This window comes from Rhinatrema bivittatum, chromosome 8, assembly GCF_901001135.1.
Source record: "Rhinatrema bivittatum chromosome 8, aRhiBiv1.1, whole genome shotgun sequence".
Classification (NCBI taxonomy): Eukaryota; Metazoa; Chordata; class Amphibia; order Gymnophiona; family Rhinatrematidae; genus Rhinatrema; species Rhinatrema bivittatum.
The window spans coordinates 143,170,883-143,194,228 of record NC_042622.1 but is presented as its reverse complement, the minus strand read 5'-3'; the positions used below and the strand labels follow the sequence as shown (position 1 = coordinate 143,194,228).

General features: G+C 45.1%; 1 protein-coding gene across 8 annotated transcripts in view; it reads right to left on the bottom strand.

The window, feature by feature from the left end:
• RASGRP2 (RAS guanyl releasing protein 2) overlaps positions 1–23,346 on the bottom strand; it is a 49,650-nt gene that overhangs the window by 16,322 nt on the left and 9,982 nt on the right. For 6 of the 8 annotated variants that reach the window (XM_029612800.1, XM_029612795.1, XM_029612799.1 and 3 more), the window contains exons 2-11: positions 21,588–21,775; positions 20,476–20,578; positions 15,957–16,019; positions 15,562–15,693; positions 3,710–3,860; positions 2,921–3,094; positions 1,494–1,610; positions 1,122–1,403; positions 909–986; positions 16–129 (exon numbers count right to left, since the gene is read on the bottom strand). In XM_029612800.1, the coding sequence (XP_029468660.1) occupies positions 16–129; positions 909–986; positions 1,122–1,403; positions 1,494–1,610; positions 2,921–3,094; positions 3,710–3,860; positions 15,562–15,693; positions 15,957–16,019; positions 20,476–20,578; positions 21,588–21,657 (1,284 nt within the window). In that variant the 5' untranslated portion in view covers positions 21,658–21,775. The remainder of the gene's footprint in view (positions 1–15; positions 130–908; positions 987–1,121; positions 1,404–1,493; positions 1,611–2,920; positions 3,095–3,709; positions 3,861–15,561; positions 15,694–15,956; positions 16,020–20,475; positions 20,579–21,587; positions 21,776–23,346) is intronic. The other 2 variants (XM_029612802.1, XM_029612803.1) reach the window with 2 other exon arrangements.

Below are 23,346 nucleotides of genomic sequence, written 5' to 3'. Positions count from 1 at the left end.
CAGACACCTGCTCACCTCCACCATCTTCTCAATATGCTGGATGACAATGGCCTGATCTGGTTTCGGTTTCACAGCTGTAGACCACTCATCAATCAGACCCGGTGGCGTGAGACAGGTGGGACTGGAGGCCTGTAGCCAATGAGATGCAGAAAAAATGTTGGTGGGGGAGAAGAAGAAAATAAAAGACTGAAGCTGGGCCAGTCTGGTAGCTCAGTGGCTATGATGTATGTTGCCTTGGGTAGGGTCTCTGGTTTGATCCCTGAATCGGATTTTCTACTTCCCAGATCGGCTGAGGCTGCTTATGCCAAGAAGTCAATGTTCACAGCCCCTGCTGAGGGATGGAGCCATGGTCATCAATAAGAGCAACACTTGGTGATTTGATTTAGAGCCCATGATACAGGGTTCTGGAAGGTGCCCTAATGCATGGCATGTGGCCTTGGGACAATCACTGCAATGGGAGGGAGGGTCTAGTAGAAATAAGAGAAGTGATCCCTGGACTAGTTGTGAAAATGAAGGCTCATGACATAAAATCCCAGTCTTAGTTCCAAATGTGTTGGAAAACGAAGGAGTGAGGAAGAACTACTGAGCCAAAAGAACCCCATAACTTTAGATGAAATCTGCACCACTAATCCAGGAGCCTGAAACCTGAAGTACCCTGGATCCTTCATCAGATGTCTTATGGCCACCAGGGCTCTGAAGAGCAGCTGCTGCAAAGCATCACCAACTCTTATAATAAGAGAAGCCTCATTCATTAAGTTTCTGCTGACTGCTGTCAAACAAGGGACAGAGATTACAGAGGGTAAAACCTTACCAAAATAAATGCCTTGCAAAGTTCTACTTACTAACAATATTTGATGGCTAGTCTGCAAGGGCCACTTAGAGGAATAAGAGACTGTGCTCTTTCTTACCACAGATTTGTTTCGGGGTTCCCGCTGCAGAGAGAGCTGGTAGATTTCTTCTTCAGACCGGTACTGATCAAGAGAGACCTGTGGGAAAGGAACCAGGTGCATCATTAGGGTTGGTGAAGGCAGGGGAGAAGGGTTCCATTCCCAGCCCAAGCTAGGCAATCAGTTGAGGAACGGGATCCATTGCTTCCCTGCCTTCCCACTCCTCTGTCATACCGTCAAGAGGTTGATAAGATCCACATTGGCATCAAAGGGTGGCTTCAGGGCTTGAATCAGCACCAGCTCATTCAGGATGGTGTATAGCTGCTGCATCTTTACCCCATTGATTTGAGTCTTGGCCTTGTCCAACCAGTCAGACAGTGCCACATGGACGGCAATCAGGTCCTTCAAATGGACACCTAGGATGGGGAAGCGGAAGCCAGCACACTCGGAGAAACGTTTACGGTACTGGCTGTAGTTCCCACAGGAGGTCACCAGTTCCGTTAGGCCTTCGAAGATCTCCCAGAGACGGGAAGAGAAAGAGAGTGTGTCAGACAGGCAGAGAAAAAGAGAGAGACCGGAAGTAAGAGAAACTGGGGATCAGCCTACCTTGGTGGTCTCGGGGCTGACAAGACCCTGTGTCTCCTTCAGGCGAGAGATGGAGCTGTGACTCAAACCTCCCACCACAGCCATGAGAGTGTTAAAGTTCTGCAGCTGCAGGAGCTTCTGGGGGGAGAAAAAAGACAGAAAGGGAGTTAGAGACAGCACAGGCCATAAAAAATGTGTGAGACACAGGCAGTCCCATGAGAGACAAGCATGAACATGGGCCATAGAAAGAGAGAGAGAAAGATCGTGAGACAGACCATGGATAGGCATACAGATATGTCATGGAAAGAGAGACTGTCCATAATGAGAGAGAGAGAGAGTTAGCGAGGAAGAAAAAAAGAAAGACAGATACACAGATAAATCACAGCATGAAAGAAGAGCAGGATCTGGGGGTGACTGTATCTGATGATCTTAAGGTGGCCAATAGGTGGATAAAGTGATAGCACAACCAGAAAGATTCTTGGCTGCATAGGGAGAGGAATGGTCAGCAGAAAAAGGGAGGTGATATTGCCCCTGTATAGGTCCCTGGTGAGACCTTATTTGGAATACTGTGTACAATTCTAGAGGCCGCACATTCAAAAGGATATAAACTGGTTAGAATAAATGCATAGGGTGGCTACCAAAATGGTCAGTGGTCTTTATTTTAAAGCATATGGGGACAGATTTAAAGATCTAAACATGTATACCCTAGATGAAAGGTGAGAGAGGGGAGATATGATAGAGACATTCACATATCTCGAAGGTTTCCATACACAGAAGATGCGCCCCTATCAACAGTAAGAAGGCACTAGAATAGGGGTGGCCGATTCAAATCCTTGAGAGTCACAAATAGGCCAGGTTTTCAGGATATCACAATGAATATGCATGCGATAGATTTGCAGACCATAGTGACAGTGTATGCAAATCTATCGCATGCATATTCGTTGTGGATATCCTGAAAACTTGGCCTATCTGTGGCTCTCAAGGACCACAGTTGGTCACCCCTGCTCTAGAATGAGGGATTATGGGATGAGAGTGAAAGGGGGTAGACTCAGGAAATATTTCTTTACAGAGAGAGTAGTGGTTGCATGGAACAGCCTCCCAGTGGAGGTGGTGGAGACAAAAATAGTATCTGAATTCAAGAAAGGATGGGGTAAAAACAGGGAATCTCTGAGGGAGTGATGGGCATTGTAAAACTAAATTAGTTGGTTAGATCAGATAGGCCATACAGTCTTTTTCTACCACCATATTTCTATGTTTCTAAAGAGAGAGACACATAACCACAGAAACATAAAAAGTCAGACAGACAGACAATGAGATAGACACAGAGGTCCACAAAAAGAGACCAACAGACAATTCATAAGAAGAGAGAAAGGGAAAGAACACCATCAGGTGAGACAGTTCCAGACCAAAGCAAAAGAATCTAGCAGAGATTGGGTGGGATCACTCACTTGTGCCACTTTGACGAACTGAGTAATGACTTGGGCTCGCTGTTGAGCGGTGGGCTTGCTGAGCACCATGAGCTGAATCCACTGTGAGACGCTGTTAAAGAGGGTAATAAATCGCTCCAAGATGGGGTTATCCACTGTGCAACCATGCATCACAAAGCTGTGATAGTCCTGAAACTAGAGACCAACACTGTGAGGCCCAGGTCATGTCCCTGGTCCCGTTCTCCCCCCACCACACATCAGGAAAAAATGCCCAAATCCTTATCCATCCTCCTCCCCACCTGAGACTCTCCGAGAAAGAGAGGCCTGTCACTGAAACCATGCTAGCATCACCAAGACTGGCTGAGCTGATCCTATTTTTACCCCATTACATGGGTTGGGGTCATCAGGGAGAGGCTGACATGGAGGAGTAACCTGGAGGTTAGAGAAGCAGGCTGTAAACCAGGGAAGAAAGAGTTCATAATTTATTGCTGCTCCTTGTGAGCTTGGGCAAGTCTTTCACACTTCATTGCCTCAAGTACAACTTTAGGATCTCATTTACTAAACATGGGAGAAAATCCGTAATAAATCAGGCCCTTAGATTGTAAGCTCTCTAAGGACAGAGGGCTTACCTTCTGTAATCTGCTTTGAAGTGGCTGATCAGTCTCAAAAGGCAGAATATAAATCAAAAAATAAATAATAATAAAGTAAGACAGTCCTGATCTTGCCCAATTACATGAAGTCAGATAGCATAGATCCAGGTCAACAAGAATAGGTTGAGTCATTTTCCCCTCTTCCCCTGAGAGCACCTACCAAGATCTTGCTGAAGGAGCGGTACTCTAGGTAAGTGAGGTGTTCGGCCAGCTCAGATGACTGCAGGTGGTCAAAGAGTAGTGACATTTTCCGTTTCTTCTGGGCCACAGGGTTCCTCTGAGTTACCTGCCGCTTCCACTCATAGGAGGGCCTGCAAAAACATCAGATTTCCTCCATAAATGCTAACGGATGGGAAAATAGGGTGACCACTGACCTATTTACAGAATACAGGAAAATGAATGCAAGAAGTGCCATGCTGGATCAGACCAAGGTCCATTGAGCCCAGCATCCTGTCTCGGACAGAGGCTAGTCCGGGTCACAAGTACTCGGCAGATTCCTAAGTCTACCTGCCTTATAACTTTTTATGGGCTTTTCTTCAGGAATCTGTTCAGCCCTTTGTTGAATGCCACTGTGTTAGTTGCCTTGACCACATCTTCTGGCAACAGATTCCATAGCTTGATTATGCACGGAGTGAAAAAATACTTCCTATGATTGCTAATTTCATGCTAGTATTTGAAAAAGTAAATAACCAATAACCATTTCCTATTTACCTGTTCTACTCCACTCATGATTTTGTAAATCTCAATCATATCCCCTCTCAATAATCTCTTTTCCAAGCTAAAGAGCCCTAATCTAATCTCTTTAGCCTTTCTCCATAAGGGAGCTTTTCCATCCTCTATAATATTGTCATCACCCTTCTCTGTACCTTTACTATGTCCGCTATGTCTTTTTTTGAGATTGAGCAACCAGAACTGTAGAAAAAACTGAAGTTGTGGTCACGCCTATACAAAGGTCACCTCATTCGCTATTCCTTTCTCCAGATCATTTATAAATGTAAAATAGCACAGGTCCCAGTACAGATTCCTGGGGCACTCTGCTAATGATCTTTCTCTATTTGCAAAACTGATCTTTTAGTCATACCCTCTGTTTCCTGTCTTTTATCCTAACATTACTATGTTTAAAAGACCATCCTTCCTCCACGTCCTCTCCTCTCTGACAATCAGATCAGTGGCAGTGATGAAAGGCTAGCAGCATAGGGACAAAGTAATGGTGAAAACAGAGTTTCTGTGGCTGTTCCTCTTTGCCTCGCTTTACTTCCTGATTACACAAGGAAGTCTGCACCATGGGGAAAGAGAAGTTGAGGGAAAGGATGCCTGTGCTTGCTATGTCCCCAACATGATAGAGGAACCTGAAGGAGAGGAGGGAGAGATAGCAAGGAACCTGGGGAGATGGAGGGAGGAGTTAAATATAGAGGAATCTAAGGGAACGGACAGGAGAAAGAGAGAGGAATCCATGAGCCAGGGAAGATGAAGGGAACCTGGCAGAAGAAGAGATGGAGAAGAACTTTTAATGTGAGTGGGGGAGGAGGAGATGGGAAAAAAATTAAAGAGGGAAGTGGGAGATGAATTTAAGAATGATAGAAGATGGAGAAGTAACAGAGACAGGAGAGGTTAAGTGAAGAATAAACTGAGGGGGGAGGAGACTACTATAGTGAGAAAGGAGAAAAGGAAAAGGAACCTAGAGAGATTCTTCTCCATTTCCTCCTCATAGTCCACAGATTCCTCTCTAATTTCTCCTTCACCCTGCTCCTCTTCATGTTAGGATTTCGCCTGCTATGCAATCTTATCCTACCTTCATGATGCCTCCCCAACAGCAAAGGCCTTCAGTGTGTCCCGTCCCTAGGCTTGTCAAGTTCCTCTTCACTGACCATGTCCAATCCCAGCCCTATGTAAACCCATCTTGCCATAGAAGCCTTGCCTTCTCATGGTATCACTTCTGGCTCCATGACTTGACCCTCGTTATTGTTTTGCCTTGTGGCCTACGGGCCTTCTGCCTTGTCTTGCCTTGCGGCTTATGGGCCTTCTGACTTGCCTTGTATCATGGCCTATGGGCCTTCTGCCTTGCCTCGTGGCCTTCAGGCCTTCTGTCTTGCCTTGCCTTGCCTTGAGGCCTTCGGGCCTATTCTGTCCCATTCCAAACATTACTGCCTTTGGGCTTCTGTGTTCTTTGCTCTTTGTTCCTAGTCTGCCTTGTTGCTCTTGCCCTGTCTGTTCGAGTCCTGCCCTAGTTAGCCTTGTTAGTCTGTTCCAGTCTCCAGTCTTGCTTGTATTGGAGTCCTGGCCTGGCCTTGTCTCACCCTTGTCTAGTTCCAGGTCCTGCTTAGTATCCAGCCTTGCCTTTGTCTTGCCAGCCAAGCCTGCCCTCCAAGTCTGCTTGCCTGCCAAGCTGGCCTTTGTCCACGCCTTATCTCCAGTCAGGCCTGTCAATCTTGTTCTCCAGTCAGCCTTGTCCAAGCCTTGTCTCCAGCCAACCTTGTCTAAGCCTTGCCTGTGTGAACTCACCATTATAAAGGTACAGTTGTTGCATTTCATTTTTTTTTTCATTTTATTAAAATTTATTAAACGCCCTACACAAACGAGGTCTGGGCGATTTACAAGAAACATACATAATATTAAAAAAAATAAATAAATAAAAATAAAAAAGAACACTTGACAAACAACTGTCATTAACAACAATCATTAAATTTCATAGAAACCATACAATTTCAAGCATGTTCATACAAATTCCATCAAGATATTATAAGATGGAGATGTACCATACATAATACCTCGGAGCAATACTCAGTTTAGATGTTACAAAATTGGAAATATACCATACATCATGCCTTGGAGCGGAACTCAATCTGGGTGTCCCTGAATTGGAACTAAACTTCTGGCCTTCATGGAGTTATCACATTTTTCAAAAAATATTAAAAGCACGATGGAGTAGAAAGTCTTTCAACGATCTTTTAAACTTTTTTATGTTATCCAAAGAGCGTAATTCGAATGGAATAAGATTCCATAAGGATGGAGCAACAACTGAAAAGGACGTCTCTCTTGTGAAAAATAAACGCGCTTGTCGCACAGAGGGAACATCTAACAAATTTAATTGCGATGATCTAAGCCCTCTAGTAGGTTTATAGATCTGAAGCAATGCATTCAACCAATGAGAAGTATCTGCATTAAGCAGTTTAAATACAATCATGATGATTTTAAATTCGATACGTTCACAGGTAACCAATTCATCCTACAGAGGATGGGTGAAATGTGTTCGGTCCATTTCGTATAAGAAACAAGTCGAGCAGAGGCATTGAGTAAAGGTTGAATAGGCTGTAAAGTAGTCTTGGGTAAGCCTACAAGAAGGCTATTACAGTAATCTATGTGAGGGAATATTATTGATCGAACAACCGTCAAAAAATCATGATTGTGCAATAAAGGTCTTAGACCAGCAATCAATCGAAGTTTATAGAAGCCCGACTTAATTATCGATCTGACCTGTGGTTTAAAAGAGAAGGTTGCATCCAATAAAACGCCTAAACTTTTGAGAGGCTTGGTAATGAAAAATGAAACATTGTCGATGACAATGGTATCTTGACAGGTTTTTGAGTATGGAGAATGAATTAGTAATATTTCTGTTTTTTGAGTGTTTAAAGATAATTTATTTTGTTTTAGCCACAGTTTAATGGAATCAATGCAAAATTGCAATAAATCTGTGGTTTCCTGCCAGGGCTTTTGAACTTTAAGATAGAACTGTATGTCATCAGCATAAAGTTTATAGCCATCAGTGATGATGGCTAGGAGCTTTGTAATCAGGGCAAGGTATACATTGAATAACATCGCCGACAAGGCAGAACCTTGTGGAACCCCGGCGTTAAATGACTAGGGAGCCGATGACTGTTGATTGAGCCTAAATACTTGATGACGATCAGTAAGATAACTCTTAAACCAAGAAAGAACTACACCCGATATACCACATTCTCGCAATCGAAATAATAGCACTTCATAGTCAATTGAATCGAAAGCAGAAGAAATATCCAAAGATACAAAAAGGAATTGTTGTCCCTGATCTACACTGCGCTTTAGAGAGTTAATCAATGAGATAAGGAGATGCTCTGTGCTTAATCCACGTCGAAAACCAAATTGATGTGGATTTAGAACTTTGTTTTCTTCAAGGAAATCAGTGAGTTGTTTTAAGACGACACCTTCAATAACTTTTGCAACCAATGGAAGTGAAGAAATTGGTCTTAATTTGCTGGATTGTTAACGTCTAGATTCGGATTTTTTTAGTAGTTGTTTAACTACTGCAACTTTTAGAAGATTAGGCATTACCCCAGTTGATAGTGAAGAATTCACTATATGAGAAATTGAAGTCTTAATGACTTCAAAAATAGCTCTAAACGTGGTGGTAACAATGTTTAAAAGAGAACAAACAGTGCTATTTAGTTTAGAGACAATATTCAAAATTTCTAACAATGAAACTGTCTCGAAGTTTAACCATGTTGGCGCACTGGTTAAAGTGTCTTCTGAAAACCAAAGTGTGACACTGTCAAATGACAAAGATAAGTTTTTTAATTTCATAGTAGAATAGTGAATGAAGGTATCAAGAGATAATTGATTATGAACCTCTGCTATAGATTTCTATTCTTTGGTAAGATTATGAACTAAATGAAACAGAGCTTTAGGACTATTTTCTAACTCCTTTATCCTTTTTGAATAGTAATATTTTTTCGCAGACAAAGTCTCATTTTGATATTTTGTCAATAGGGATCTATATATGGATGAATTTTCTCGAGAGGGATATTTCATCCATTTAAGTTCTGATTTCCTTAACAATTGTCTAGTTGAAATCAGAGAAGATGTTAACCAAGGTTTACATATTCTTTTCCTTAAAGGTGAAAAATGTTTCAATGGAGCAAAGTTATCAAGAAAAGTGATTAAATGAGATGACAAATTTTAAAAATAGCTATCAACATCAGTAGCTTGTGGTAAAACTGGAATTAATGTAAATGTTTCCTTAAATTTAACTGCATCTATAAATGGTCTTTTAAACGAACCACAACGGGTACCGATGTTGTTTGTCTTCAAAGTAGAACAATTTATAGAAAAACTGACCAAAGCATGATCAGACCAAGGAACGTTAGAAACAGATGATGTATCTGCTATCTGAAAGTTAGCATACTCATTTACATATATTAAGTCAAGTGTATTGCCCAAACGATGAATTGGAGTATGAATCAACTGCACCCAGCCAAATGAGCTTAAGATGTCATTAAATACCTGAACTTGAATATCTTCTAATAAATAATTAAAGGGAAGTTTAAAATCCCCTAATAGTATCATGTTATGCAAATTGATAGAAGAAAATAGTAATTGTTCAAAGAACAGGGACAAATTTGAATGCAATAATTTTGGAGGACAATAAACGAGACACAAGGAGAAATTAGCAGAATAGACCAATAAAAGTTCCTGCGACAATGCCCCACTAAGATTTTGGAATTTCAACTGCAACACTTCTTTGTAAATAATGAGCAACCCCCCTCCCTATCCCTTGACACGTGGTTGGGAAAAACATGAATAACCAGGAGGGCATAACTGGTTAAGAATAACACTATCAGAGTCTTGAAGCCAACTCTCCACAATGCAAAAGATATCAGGTTTTTCAGAGACTATCAAGTCATATACAATTTGAAATTTCTTTCGGACAGACTGGACATTTATCAACAAGATTTTCAAGTTTACAGGCTTGGCAACAGCTGACAAAATGGTTGGAATACTCACTAGGCAGGAAGATCTTAAAGCAACTTTAGAACGAGTAGAGTTGGCCAGATTACCGTAAATCCCTCTTCCATAGATAACAGGAATAAAATGAGTACCAGACTGAGAGACATCATTATCAGCAACTTGTAACTCATCTACACTCATCGCACAACCTACTGGCCCCCAGAACCCAAGGGTTCAACCCATGGGGAAGGGGGATGGCTAGGCAGAAGCCCAACCCTTGCCTTGCTTTGAGTCCTGCCTTGCAGTCCCGTACCACTCTACAGGTTGATTTCCTAGATTCCGAGGCCCATAACAGAATGAGAAGACCACCACCCACCTACAAGAGTGAATTTGAGACCCTTAGTCCAGCTCATAAGTTCAAGTCTTCCCTTGTTTACCCAGACAAGTCTTGTCTTGTTTACTCATCCATAGCCCTCAGAGAAACTGGGACCCAGGAAGAGGGGGTCTTAAAAGTGGGGGTACTGTTAGGATTTCACCTGCTATGCAGCCTTATCCTAACTTCATAACGCCTCCCCACCAGCAGAGGTGCCTCATCCCTAGTCTTGTCAAGCTCCTCTTCACTGCCCTTGCCACACCCAAGTCTCAGCCCTGTGTAAACCTGTCTTGCTATAGAAGCCTTGTCTTTTCATGGTGTCACTTCTGGCTCTATGACCCTACCCTTATTCTGGTCTTGCCTTGTGGCCAATGGCCTTCTGTCTTGTCTTGCCTCGTGGCCTTTGGGCCTTCTGCCTTGCCTTGCCTCGTGGCCTATGGCCCTTCTGTCTTGACTTACTTTGAGGCCTTTGGGCATATTCTGCCTGTTCCAATCCTTGCTGCCTTCAGGCTTCTGTGTTTTTTGTTCTTTGTTATCTAGTCTGCCTAGTTGCTCTTGCTTTCTCTGTTCCAGAGTCCTGCCCCAGTCTGCCTTGTTGGTCTTGTCCTGTCTGTTCCAGACTCCAGTGTTGCTTGTACCTGAGTCCTGTCCTTACCTTGTCTCAACCTTGTCTTGTCTAGTTCCAGGTCCTGCTTAGCATCCAGCCTTGCCTTTGACCTGCCAGCCAAGCCTACCTTCCAAGCCTGCCTGCCTTGCCCTGGCAGCCAAGCCTGCCTTTGTCCATGCCTTGTCTCTATTTATTTATTTATTTTTATTTATTTATTTAACAACTTTTAATATACCGACATTCGTGTGGCACATCACGCCGGTTTACAGGTAACTCAAATATAGGAGGAAATTACAATGAACAGGGAGCAAGGGATTGGAGCAGGCCAGAAAGAGGAGAGGGGAAGGGGAGACAGGAGAAGAGAGGGAAGAGATAGGTAGCATGAGTAAGAAAAGAGCAACCGTTAATGTTGATAGAACTTATTTACAGAGGTATGTATTTACAATAGAACTATTTACCTTAGATTACATTAGTTTAATTAAAACATTCTTGTAAAATTGCAATACGTTGGAATGAGAGGGTGGAGGGGGGATGCCTAGGGTGAGGGAAGGTCAGGCGGCCTGTCCAAGCCTGGTTTCCAGCCAGCCTTGTCCAAGCCTTGCCTTGGTGGACTCACCACTATAAGTTACTGCCACAGAGACCTACTGGTTGCCATACCCAAGGCTCAACCCGCGAGGGAGGGGGCTGGCTAGGTGGAAGACCAGCTCTTTTTCTTGCTCAGAGTCCTGCCTTGTAGTTCTGAGCCACTCCCCAGGTGGGTTTTTCAGACTCCGGGGCTGTAACACTTCTTCTCTCCTTGCCCTTGGATTCTTCTCTCAATCCCTCCTTTCTCCTAGTTTCTTTTCCATCTCTTCCCTCCTCTACGGAAAAGAGAGGAGGATACAAAGAAGAATCCAAGGGCAGGGAGAGATGATGAGAACAAAGCAGGAGAGCAGAAGATGGCGAGAAACCTGGGGACGTGTCAGGAGGAGATGAGGAGGAATCTTGGTGGGAGAGGGAAGCAAGGAGATACATTTAAGGGGAATGGGGAATGGGGGATGAGGAAGAAACTGGTGGAGGAGGACATAGAGAGGTGGGAGGGGGAAGATGGCAAGGAATCAGTGGGGCAGGGAGATAGAGGCAAACCTGGAAGGAGCAGAAGGGAGGAGGAAAGAGATAATGATCTACCACACCATTTTCATCCTCCTGCTCAGGCGTGTCTGTATAAAATTCAGTCCAACTTCCCTTTCCGATTGAAGAACAGTACTGTCCCACATAAAGCAGAACAATTGCTATCCTGGATACTCTCCAAGTGCCCTTTCATTTCTGGGCCCATCCCCCCACCACCACCAGGGACTTTTCTTTCAGAGCACTAAACGTGTCTGCACCCAAGTGCAATCGTCAACGGGCAGCATGATCCCCAGAGCTGGTCTCTGTGCCACCATATTCTCTGCTATCCCTCTTCCCCAAATACATCTTTTAAATTCTTCTACAATTGCTCTTCTTGTCAGAAGCAGAGGAAGATGACAAGGCATAGGTATAGCTTGGAGGGGACACAGGAGATGGTGATCTCTCAAATACTTCAGGTGCTAGAGCTGATTTGGGCTTCCTCTGCCTCCCTCCACCAATATGACCGCCCCACTCTTTGCAGCCCCCCCCCCCCCCCCCACACACACCCCACATACTAAGCAAGAAAACTATGCCTGTGCGACAAGGCCTGAAATGGCCTAGTGGAAGTGACAGAGTGCAGTGGTAGGAAAAGGGTTGAGAGGTCAGATAGATGACAGGATTGAGCGGGACTGTGGAAGAAGCTGGTGTTGGTTTAGTTTGGGAATTTATATGCTCATCTGCCCAAAGTGATCGAGAACCAGAGTGCAGAGAGGAAGACAATTGGATAGACTGGATGAGCCTTGATGAACTGGTCCTTATCAGCCCTCATCTGCTGTTACTATAGCAGTGAGAAAGAAATACAAGCAATGTCTTTCTTTAGTTTGTTTTTTTTTTTACATTTTTGGAGCACCAACATCCCCTCTGGGGGCTGAGTCCTGAGAGTCTCACTGGTTCAACCACTGGCTGTGTTTTTCTACTACCTTAAAATAAATCTCTTTCTCTCTTTATATATAGATAGATATACCAGAAAACACACACACACACACACAGTTTAAACAACTCTCATTAAATGCTCCAAACACAGGAAACAGATGCAAGCACTTGGGCCACTGCCGCATGAAACAGCAAAGTGAGGGGATGGGTGTTAGAGAGGATTGTAAGAGAGGGCAGCTGGAGTTGGGGACAAGACAGAGCTGACAGCAGGATCCTTCCGGCGGATAACAAGCAGCTTACTGAGAGGGGAAAAGTTGTGTTTGTTATAATCTCTGCTAAATGTGACAAAAACCAGGGAGTCTGGCACACTGGGTCGGGACTGGGCTGGCTCAGAGGCAAGAGTGCCCTATAGCATCATAAGAACATAAGAACATGCCACACTGGGTTAGACCAAGGGTCCATCAAGCCCAGTATCCTGTTTTCAGCAATGGACAATCCAAGTCACAAGTACCTGGCAAGTACCCAAACATTAAATGGATCCCAGGCTTCTAATGCCAGCAACAAGCAGTGGCTATTCCCTATTGATTAATAGCAGTTTATGGACTTCTCCTCCAGGAACTTATCTAAACCTTTTTTAAACCCAGCTACACTAACTGCCTTAACCAAATTCTCTAGGTGTCACCTAGATAGGATTTTAGACAGTCCTGGGGAGGAGCCGGCTGTCGTGGTACATGTGGGCACCAATGACATAGGAAAATGTGGGAGGGAGGTTCTGAAAGCCAAATTTAGGCTCTTAGATAGAAAGCTGAAATCCAGAACCTCCAGGGTAGCATTCTCTGAAATGTTTCCTGTTCCAGGCAAAGGTCACCAGAGGCAGGCAGAGCTCCGGAGTCTCAATGCATGGATGAGACGATGGTGCAAGGAAGAGGGATTCAGTTTTGTTAGGAACTGGGGAACCTTTTGGGGAAGAGGGAGTCTCTTCCGAAGGAATGGGCTCCACCTTAACCAGGGTGGAACCAATCTGCTGGCGCTAAAATTTAAAAGGAGATAGAGCAGCTTTTAAACTAGGACAAAGGGGAAAGCCGACAGTCGCTCAGCAGCGCATGGTTCGGAGGGAGGTATCTTCATAGGATACTAATGATGATTTAGATTTAGGGCATCCCGATAGTGAGGTTCCAATAATTAGAAAAGTAGTCCAAGTGCCTGTAACTAAAAACTCACCTGCGCTATCAATTAAAAAACAGAATGAAAATACCAACAAAAACCAAACTTTGAAATGTTTGTATGCTAATGCCAGAAGTCTAAAAAGTAAGATGGGAGAATTAGAATGCATAGCAGTGAATGATGACATAGACTTAATTGGCATCTCAGAGACATGGTGGAAAGAGGATAACCAATGGGACAGTGCTATACCGGGGTATAAATTATATCGCAATGACAGAGAGGAGCACCTGGGAGGCGGTGTGGCGCTTTATGTCCGGGATGGCATAGAGTCCAACAGGATAAATATCCTGCATGAAACTAAATGCACAGGTTCCATATTAGGTGCTACCACCCAAGAAAGAGATCTAGGCGTCATAGGGGATAACACATTGAAATCATCGGGTCAGTGTGCTGCGGCAGTCAAAAAAGTAAACAAAATGTTGGGAATTATTAGAAAGGGAATGTGAATAAAACGGAAAATAACATAATGCTTCCGTATCGCTCCATGGTGAGACCGCACCTTGAATACTGTGTACAATTCTGGTCGCCGCATCTCAAAAAAGATATAGTTGCGATGAAGAAGATACAGAGAAGGGCAACCAAAATGATAAGGGGAATGGAACAGTTCCCCTATGAGGAAAGACTAAAGAGGTTAGGAGGACTTTTCAGCTTGGAGAAGAGCCGGCTGAGGGGGGATATGATAGAGGTTTTTAAAATCATGAGAGGTCTAGAACAGGTAGATGTGAATCGGTTATTTACTCTTTCAGATAATAGAAAGACTAGGGGGCACTCCATGAAGTTAGCATGGGGCACATTTAAAACTAATCGGAGAAAGTTCTTTTTCACTCAAGTACAATTAAACTCTGGAATTTGTTGCCAGAGGATGTGGTTAGTGCAATTAGTATAGCTGTGTTTAAAAAAGGATTGGATAAGTTCTTGGAGGAAAAGTCCATCATCTGCTATTATTTAAGTTGACTTAGAAAATAGCCACTGCTATTACTAGCAACAGCAAAATGGAATAGACTTAGTTTTTGGGTACTTGCCAGGTTCTTATGGCCTGGATTGGCCACTGTTGGAAACAGAATGCTGGGCTGGATGGACCCTTGGTCTGACCCAGTATGACATGTTCTTATGGCAATGAATTCCAGAGCTTAATTGTGCTTAACGCTTAATTGTGCGTTGAGTGAAAAAGTATTTTCTCTGATTTGTTTTAAATGAGCTACTTTAAAACTTCAAGGAGTGCTCCCTAGTCCTTCTATTATCTGAAAGAGTAAATAACCAGTTTAAATTTACCCATTCTAGATCTCTCATGATTTTAAAGACCTCTATCTTATCCCCCCCTCAGCAGTCACTTCTCCATGCTGAACAGCCCTAACCTCTTTAGTCTTTCCTCACAGGGGAGCTGTTCCATCCCCTTTATCATTTTGTTTGCTCTTCTCTGTACCTTCTCCAGTGCCATTATATCTTTTTTGAGATGTGACGACCAGAATTGCAATATTCAAGGAGTGGTCTCACCATGGAGCGATACAGAGGCATTATGACATCCATTGTTTTATTCACCATTCCCTTCCTAATAATTCCTAACATTCTATTTGCTTTTTTGACTGCCACAGCACACGGAGCCGACAAGCCCAGATCTTCGTGTGGCTACAGCATGGATTCTTTTTCTCTTTCTGCATCATCATACTGCGACACTGGGTCAGTGCTGGTTTACTGCTGAGTTTATTGTTATTAACCTCGCTAATCCAGTGCCCTTCTTCATCTTAATAATGCTCATATCCAGCCCTGATCCTATCAAATATGAGGATACTAAGAACATAAGAACATAAGAAAATGCCATACTAGGTCAGACCAAGGGTCCATCAAGCCCAGCATCCTGCTTCCAACAGTGGCCAATCCAGGCCACAAGAACCTGGCAAGTACCCAAAAACTAAGTGCTTGCTTGGCGAGCTAAGGGGACTTGATCATCACAGTAATCTTTTCCATTCTGCTTCCAGATAGCCCTTCCCCTTTACCTTGCTTGCCCAGTGTCCTTCCTCTCAGTCTTCTTCCTGCTTCCTTCCCTTCCCTATCTTCTCCCCTTCCCCTTCCCCTTCCCCTCACATACACACTCTCGATATTGATCAGGCTGCTCTGTCGCCGGCTCCCTTCTCGGTCCAGCAGGCCCTTCAGCTCCTTGATCTGCTCAGCGAGCTCTGGGTTCAGATCAAACTCCGCTGGGAACTGTGAGATCCAGTACCTGAGGAAAGAAGAGGGGAAGGAAGAAAAAAAGGGAAAGAAGGGGCAGGGAAGGGATTTCACTGTGTTAGATCTCATGGTACTTTAGAGAGATGGGGCTGGGGGCTACTCTTCTGTTAATCTTCACCCAAACTACTTAAAATACAACCAACCCAGGTGGGAGTTGAAGAGGGGGGGAACACCAGTTCTCGAAATGGGGTGGGGGAAGGGGGGGGGGGGGGGTGGAGAAAGCATGTCACATCAGTGTGATTGAGAAGAGCTCACCTGACCAGGTGGCAGGTCTTCATCCTCAGACTATTGACATCTGTACTCGGGGATTCTTGCGAAGTGCCAAAGAGGAGTTAAGGAGGCAACGGGACAGCACCCTAATAAACCTCCCCAACCCCTCACACCCCCACATATCCCGGGGCAGATTCACCACTAGGTAGAGTGGTGAATATGGGGTTGGGGGGTTCTGCTTGTGTGCAGGATTGTTGGCAGGGGCAGGATATAGGAGGCACAAGGGAAGTGCCATTACTTTCGGAGTTAGGCTCCAACAGCTACTCCTGCATGACTGCATTATTGTAGGGGGCAGGACAAGCCATCAGAGGGAGCCCACCCTCAGGCCAACCATGCAGCTGGGAGTATCACTGCTGATATCCCAGCGACCTCCCCTCTCTCCCATGCCCCTTCCCGAGAGATGTACAAGTATGGTTAATTCCCTGTACATACCCAGATCAGTCCAGACATCTGGGTTTTGCCTCCCCTCCAGCAGATGGACACAGAGAAAGTTTTATTGACACTTAACCCGAGATGCCACCTGCAGTCCCTCAGTATTTCTCTGTCTCCAGCAGATGGTAGAGGTGCAAAGCCTGCAGTCTGAGTTACAAAAAAAAAATATATATATATTTTTTTTTTTAATTTATTTATTTATTTTTAACTTTTCTAAACCGATGCTCCTGTACAGGATACATATCGCACCGGTTTACATGGAACTGAAAACAGTCGCCAGGAGGCGTATACAATGAAACATAGGAATACAATGAAACATTGGAACAAAGAACGTTCGAGGAAATAAAACAGTGTGGGGAAAAGTAACATTGGAACAAGGAACGTGCGGGGAGATAAGACAGATATGTGAACACATTAGCAATATAAGGGAATACACTACCATATAAAGTGGTAGATATAACTTAATATTAAAAAGAGTAAGTTTAATAATAATATGAATGGGAAAAGAGGCCTGAGCCTCAGGGATACGAGCCGGTGGGGGGGGAAAGGGAGAGAGTTATGGGGGAAGCACAAAGAGCAATGGGATGTTTAGCATTGGAAGTATTCAAGGGGGAGAGAGATCATGGGGGACGAGATTATCTGTCCGAAGAGGCCTGACTGAAGAGCCAGGTTTAAGGGATTATCTGTCTGAAGAGGCCTGACTGAAGAGCCAGGTTTAAGGGATTATCTGTCCGAAAAGGCCTGACTGAAGAGCCAGGTTTAAGGGATTATCTGTCTGAAGAGGCCTGACTGAAGAGCCAGGTTTAAGGGATTATCTGTCCGAAAAGGCCTGACTGAAGAGCCAGGTTTAAGGGATTATCTGTCCGAAAAGGCCTGACTGAAGAGCCAGGTTTAAGGGATTATCTGTCCGAAGAGGCCTGACTGAAGAGCCAGGTTTAAGGGATTATCTGTCCGAAAAGGCCTGACTGAAGAGCCAGGTTTAAGGGATTATCTGTCCGAAGAGGCCTGACTGAAGAGCCAGGTTTAAGGGATTATCTGTCCGAAGAGGCCTGACTGAAGAGCCAGGTTTAAGGGATTATCTGTCCGAAAGGCCTGACTGAAGAGCCAGGTTTAAGGGATTATCTGTCCGAAGAGGCCTGACTGAAGAGCCAGGTTTAAGGGATTATCTGTCCGAAGAGGCCTGACTGAAGAGCCAGGTTTAAGGGATTATCTGTCCGAAGAGGCCTGACTGAAGAGCCAGGTTTAAGGGATTATCTGTCCGAAAAGGCCTGACTGAAGAGCCAGGTTTAAGGGATTATCTGTCCGAAGAGGCCTGACTGAAGAGCCAGGTTTTCAGTTTCTTTTTGAAGACCAAAGGGCAGGGTTCTTGGCGTAGGTCTGGAGGGAGTGAGTTCCATATATATATATATATATATATATATATATATATATATATATATATATATATATATATATATATAATAAGGAGAACTGCAATTATCAGCAGTGCTGGCCTCCCAGAGGGTTGCTGGGTCCTGGTGGGGCCATCCCCTTTGGTACTTGAGGCGGACGAGCAGGGGGTCGGGGACCCTTATGTAGCTCACTCCCTTTTCTTGCCAGACAGGGCTGAAACCCGGGGGGCCCAGATCACTCACTCTAAGGGACAAACGGAGCCTGTAGCCATTGAAAGGGAAGTGCTTTCTTTGTTAAAGTTTATAATTAAAAAAAAAAGAGAGAGAGAGAGAGAGAGAAGGTGCAAGGAGGAGATTTTTCAGAGCAGTCGGGGGTTGCTGAGAGTCAGCGTCCGTCCGGTCCTGGTGCTGCTATCTCCTCATTCGGGTGGCTCTAATTATTTATTCCCTTCTCTCCGGTGTCTCTTTTTTCTCTCTACCCGGCGCCAAGTTCGCCTTCCTGCCCGACATCGATTTTAATGCCACGTGGGGTGGCTTGTTCAGCTTGTGGAGACCTGCGCGATGGTCTATGTGCCCGATGCCTCCCTGGTGGGGAGGGGCCTTCGGGGAGCATGGCGGGGGAAAGGTTGGCCAGGTGCCACAAGCCTGGGAGGCCCTTACCAGCGCAGCAGGTCTCAGACGATCCTTTCCCGCTGAGTGTGGAAACGGCGGCCATTTTGGCAAAGTTCAGCACTCCCGCGCAGACCACAGAGAGGGGGAAGGGATTTCCCTCCTCCTTTTTCTCCGGAGGTGGGGACCTCCGGAGGAGGTCCAGATGCCGAAGGGTCCCCAATAGGAAGTGAGGAGGACCCCGGGGGAGACTCTGATGCTTCTTCTTCCTTCTCCTCAGATTTTGTGCTTTTACTGCACAAGGCCTATAAGGCAAGGAAGTCTGCATGGCGCAAAACTTTGAAGGAGGCACCCATGACGTCCAAAGAGGTCCAGGTCCTCCAGGGATGTGGGGGCCACTAGGGTCAGGCAACTCCTGAGGGCCTCGGTGCCGACGTCCACTGTGGATAGCTCTTCGGACGCTTCTGACAAGGATGATCACCAGAAGCTGGACTCTCAGGAATCAGTTCCAAGGGAAGTTGAGCAGGACCCAGATCAGATGCTATCGATGAGCACGGCAGTCGAGGGAGATGATCCTAAGGTGGTGCAATTGTTAACAAAGAGGAGCTGAGTCCTCTCATACCCGCAGTTCTGGGCATAGAGGTCCTTCGAGAGGATTCCGAATTGGGAGCAGTGGACCTGGTCATGGTTGCCTCCGGGGTACAGCCAGGTCCTTTCCTCTCCATAAGTCAGTTAGCGCTTTACTGTTCAGGGAGTGGGATACTCCAGACACAGGGTTAAAGGTCAGCAGGGCTATGGATAGGTTGTATCCGTTGCCAGAAGATGATGTGACCTTCTCAAGGTCCCGAAGATGGATGCCTCAGTCTTGGTGGTTACCAAGAAGACGATCATTCCGGTTACTGGTGCTACAGCTCTGAAGGACCTTCAGGACAGGAACTAGAAGTGCACCTCAAAAAGATTTTTGAGGTGTCTGCCCTTGGTGCTCAGGCGGCTATGTGTAGCAGTTTTATGTTGAGAGTGGGTCTTTGCTGGTCTGAGTCTCTACAGGCAGAATGGCTGGAAGCCGTTGTGGCGTACAGTGAGGATGCATTGTATGAACTCCTCAGAACCTCTTCCAGGACCACAATGTTGGTGGTTTCGGCCCGGAGACTCCTCTGGCTGAGGAATTGTTCACTGAAATTTCCTCCAAGTCGCAGTTGGGATCTTTGCCTTATATGGGGAAATTGCTCTTTGGTAAAGACCTGGAGGAGATGATCAAGTCTCTTGCTGAGAATAAGGTTCATAAGTTGCTGGATGATAAGCCAAAAAGGAAAGGCTCCTTTCCTTCTCACTCCCACTTCAAAGGGAGTCAAAGATTTCGGGCGAACAAACCTTCAGGAACTACTCAGAGGCAGTTCTCAGGTAGTCAGTAGTCCTAGAGTCAGTCCTTTCGGGGATGTCGGCCTGGAAGAGATGGCTCTTCCCAGGGAGGACGTGGTGCCAAATCTTCCCAATGATGCGAGGCTGGTCCACTCCTCGGTTCCAGTGATAGGGGGCTGTCTGGCTATTTTTTACGAAGAGTGGACCAAGATCACGTCAGACTAGTGGGTTATGCTTTAGAATTTTCTCGTCTGCTAAAAGACCAGGAAAAGAAGCTGGCGGTAAGAGACACCGTTCGTTGCCTGCACAAGTTGGGAGCCATTGTCCCTGTTCCCCCGAATGAGCAAAGTTTCCAAGAAGGAGGAAAAGTTCCGTCTGATCCTCGATTTAAAGAAGGTAAACGTGGCTCTGAAGGTTCCTCCTTTCCGGATGGAGATATTACGTTCAGTGATTGCGTCAGTGCACAAGGCGAAATACCTGGCATCCCTAGTTTTAACCGAAGTGTACTTGCACATAGGAATCCAATCCGATCATTAGAGATATCTGAGGTTCATGATTCTGGGGGAACACTTTCAATCACCATCCCTGCACACTCTGCCCCTTCAAAAAATAACTCTCTCTAAAATGGAATCACAGCCATTGTAATGAGACTGAATACACATCCTGAAGAGATCTGCTCATCCCTCCCTTAGAAACAGGTCATGAAAGGATATATGGTGAGGAGTTTGGCAGCCAACTGAGAGGAAGGAATGTACCAGGGATGCATCATCAGGAACATCCGAACCAGCTGGGGGTCCTTTACCTTCCCCTTGGCATCTGTGACCAACAAAGAAGCAGAGATACAGCAGAGAGTCCAGCAGCTCACACTCCTTGTGTGACAGACCAAGTCCTGGCCCATCCCAGCTGTCATAACTCATGTCAACCCATATATAGTGTGCCCATCACAGACTCATAATTCAGCATGCTCATCCCCACTTCAGACTCGCATGTTTTTAGGGGATGTAGATGGGGAGGGCGTGGCTAGTGGCTTGATGATTATGTTTTGATTAAATGTGATATTGTAGTTTTTTTAATAACACATAGCACTTTATGTTGCTACACTGTAGGCCGGATTTTAAGAGATACGCGAGGGCATAGATTTGTGAGCGCAACCCGGCACGCACAAATCTACACCCAATTTTATAACATGCGCACGCAGCCGCACGCATGTTATAAAATCCGGGGTCGGCGCGCACAAGGTGCACAGTTGTGCAGCTTGCGCGCGTCGAGCCCTAGTGGAGCCCCGATGGCTTTCCCCGTTCCCTCCGAGGTCGCTCCCCCCCACCTTCCCCTCCCTTCCCCTATCTAACCCGCCCCCCAGCCCTACCTAAATCCCCCCTCACCTTTATTTTCTTATTTATGCCTGCTTCTGGCAGGCGTAACTTGCGCGCGATCCTCCGGCACGGCTGCTGTGCCGGAGGCCTCGGTACCGCTCCCGGACCGGCGCCCCGCCCATTCCCCCGCCCCCTTCCCAAAGCTCCGGGTCATACTCGCGTCCCGAGGCTTGTGCGCGTTGCCGGGCCAATGCAAAATAGGCTCGGCGTGCGTAACCCCCCTGCACGCGTAAATCCAGCCGGATTTACGCTCGCAGGGCTTTTAAAATCTGGTCCTGTGTGTTTTTGTAACTCCGTGCTGCAAAGCTCAGGCAAGATATCAAATGAAAATAAATTAATTCAGTCTGTCCCCACCTCAGACCCACATTTGACCCGCCCGTCCTCTCCCTAGACCCACATTCAGTGCACTCCTCTCCTCTCACCCTCAGAATGCCACAATCCTCACTCCTTACCAAATTCCTCCAGGCACATCTTGAGAAGCTCATCCACAGTGCACCCTTTCTCCAGCTTTGAGAGCCCCATCCTTCCCGATCCTTCTGCTCTCAGGCGTCTATCTCACTCCCCTCACAAGATTGCAGTGTGGAAACGGTGGATCCGGGGGGACACAGGGGTTGTGCCTTCTGCTGCTCACCGGGAAAACCTTCCAGGGTGGGGAGAAATACATATCAATAACTTGTCCTTGTCATATTTCCATTGTTCCTGGTTGGGTCTTCTATCACTTAGTTCCTACATACCATTACACTACTGAGATTTTGTTCTTATTGATGAGAGTTCCAGTTCTGATGTTTACTAAATTAAGGAGACTTTGTCATCCCAGGACTAGCTGATCTGGTCTTGGTTTTGCCATATTCATAATGTATATGAATTTGTAGTAATTTCTGCTTTCATCTGGGACATGAAAAAAAAAAGGTTCCCTGCATGCACTAGGGTGGGTAAAACAGCAACTTTCCCCATCACTCTGATGCAGAAGGGCTGATTGGGTTCTACCCAATCAGCCCTTCTGCATTCAGGGAACTGCATTCAGGGAACTGCATTTTCTTGTCCTGGAAGAAATCAGGTACCATGTCTTCCAACCTTCAGGAAGAGACTTAAAACATGGCTGTTCATGAAAGCATTTCCGGACCCTTAATGATTCACTTCCATCAAATGCAGCAACACTGAGCATCTTCTATTAAACTGAAACAGACAATACCAACCAATCACTACAATGTTTTACTTCTTGTTAAACTTTTTATCTCTCCTCTAACTCTAATCCCAGTTAGAATAACCCCTGTTTTATTGTAACTTTTTCTTCTACGCACTTGTTATACTTTTGTAATGTATACTCTTACGTTTTAGCTATGTACGTTATAATGTATTGCTCACCCCCTTGTTTTATGTAAACCGACATGATACGAACTGCCGTGAATGCCGGTATAGAAAAACACAAATAAATAAAAATAAAAAAAAAATTTAAAACAAATCAGAGAAAATATATTTTCACTCAATGTGCAATCAAGCTGTGGAATTTGTTGCCAGAGGGTGTGGTCTAGCATAGCTGGGTTTAAATTCATTAAAAAATGCCATACTTGTTCAGACTAAAGGTCCATCAAGCCTAGCATCCTGTCTCCACAGTGGCCAATACAGAGCCCTAGGACCCGGCAGGTTGCCAAAGAATAGATCCAATCCTTCTTGCTCATAACCAGAGCTAAGCAATGGTTTTCCTGTGGCTTCATGGCTAATAATGGTTTATGGACTTTTCCTTTAGGAACTTGTCTAAACCCTTTTTAAAACTAGCTATGCTAACTACTTTCACCACATCCTCTGGCAACAAATTCCACAGTTTAATTAATTTATTTGTTTAAAATATTGTTATATTCCGCCTATTTCAGTACTGAACCATACTGAATGCATTACAACCTTAAGGGCCAATGTAATAAGACCTGTGGCAAAACAAACACTAGTTTTGAGTGCGGGTTTTGTTCACCGCATGCGGATAAAGCTGGCGCCTCCGTGGGATGTAAAAAAAAATAAATTATGCAAATGATGTGTGCGCACAAATCCGCGGACACATGAAGAAACGCACATACATAAGCACGGCAAGGGCCTATGTAATAAGTGGCCACATCTGCGCCGAAAAGCCGCACCAATAATCCGCGCACAAAAGCGAGCGAGCAAACGGGTCTCCCTTTTCAGGGAAAGTATGACCCTGGAATATATTTCGAAAAACTG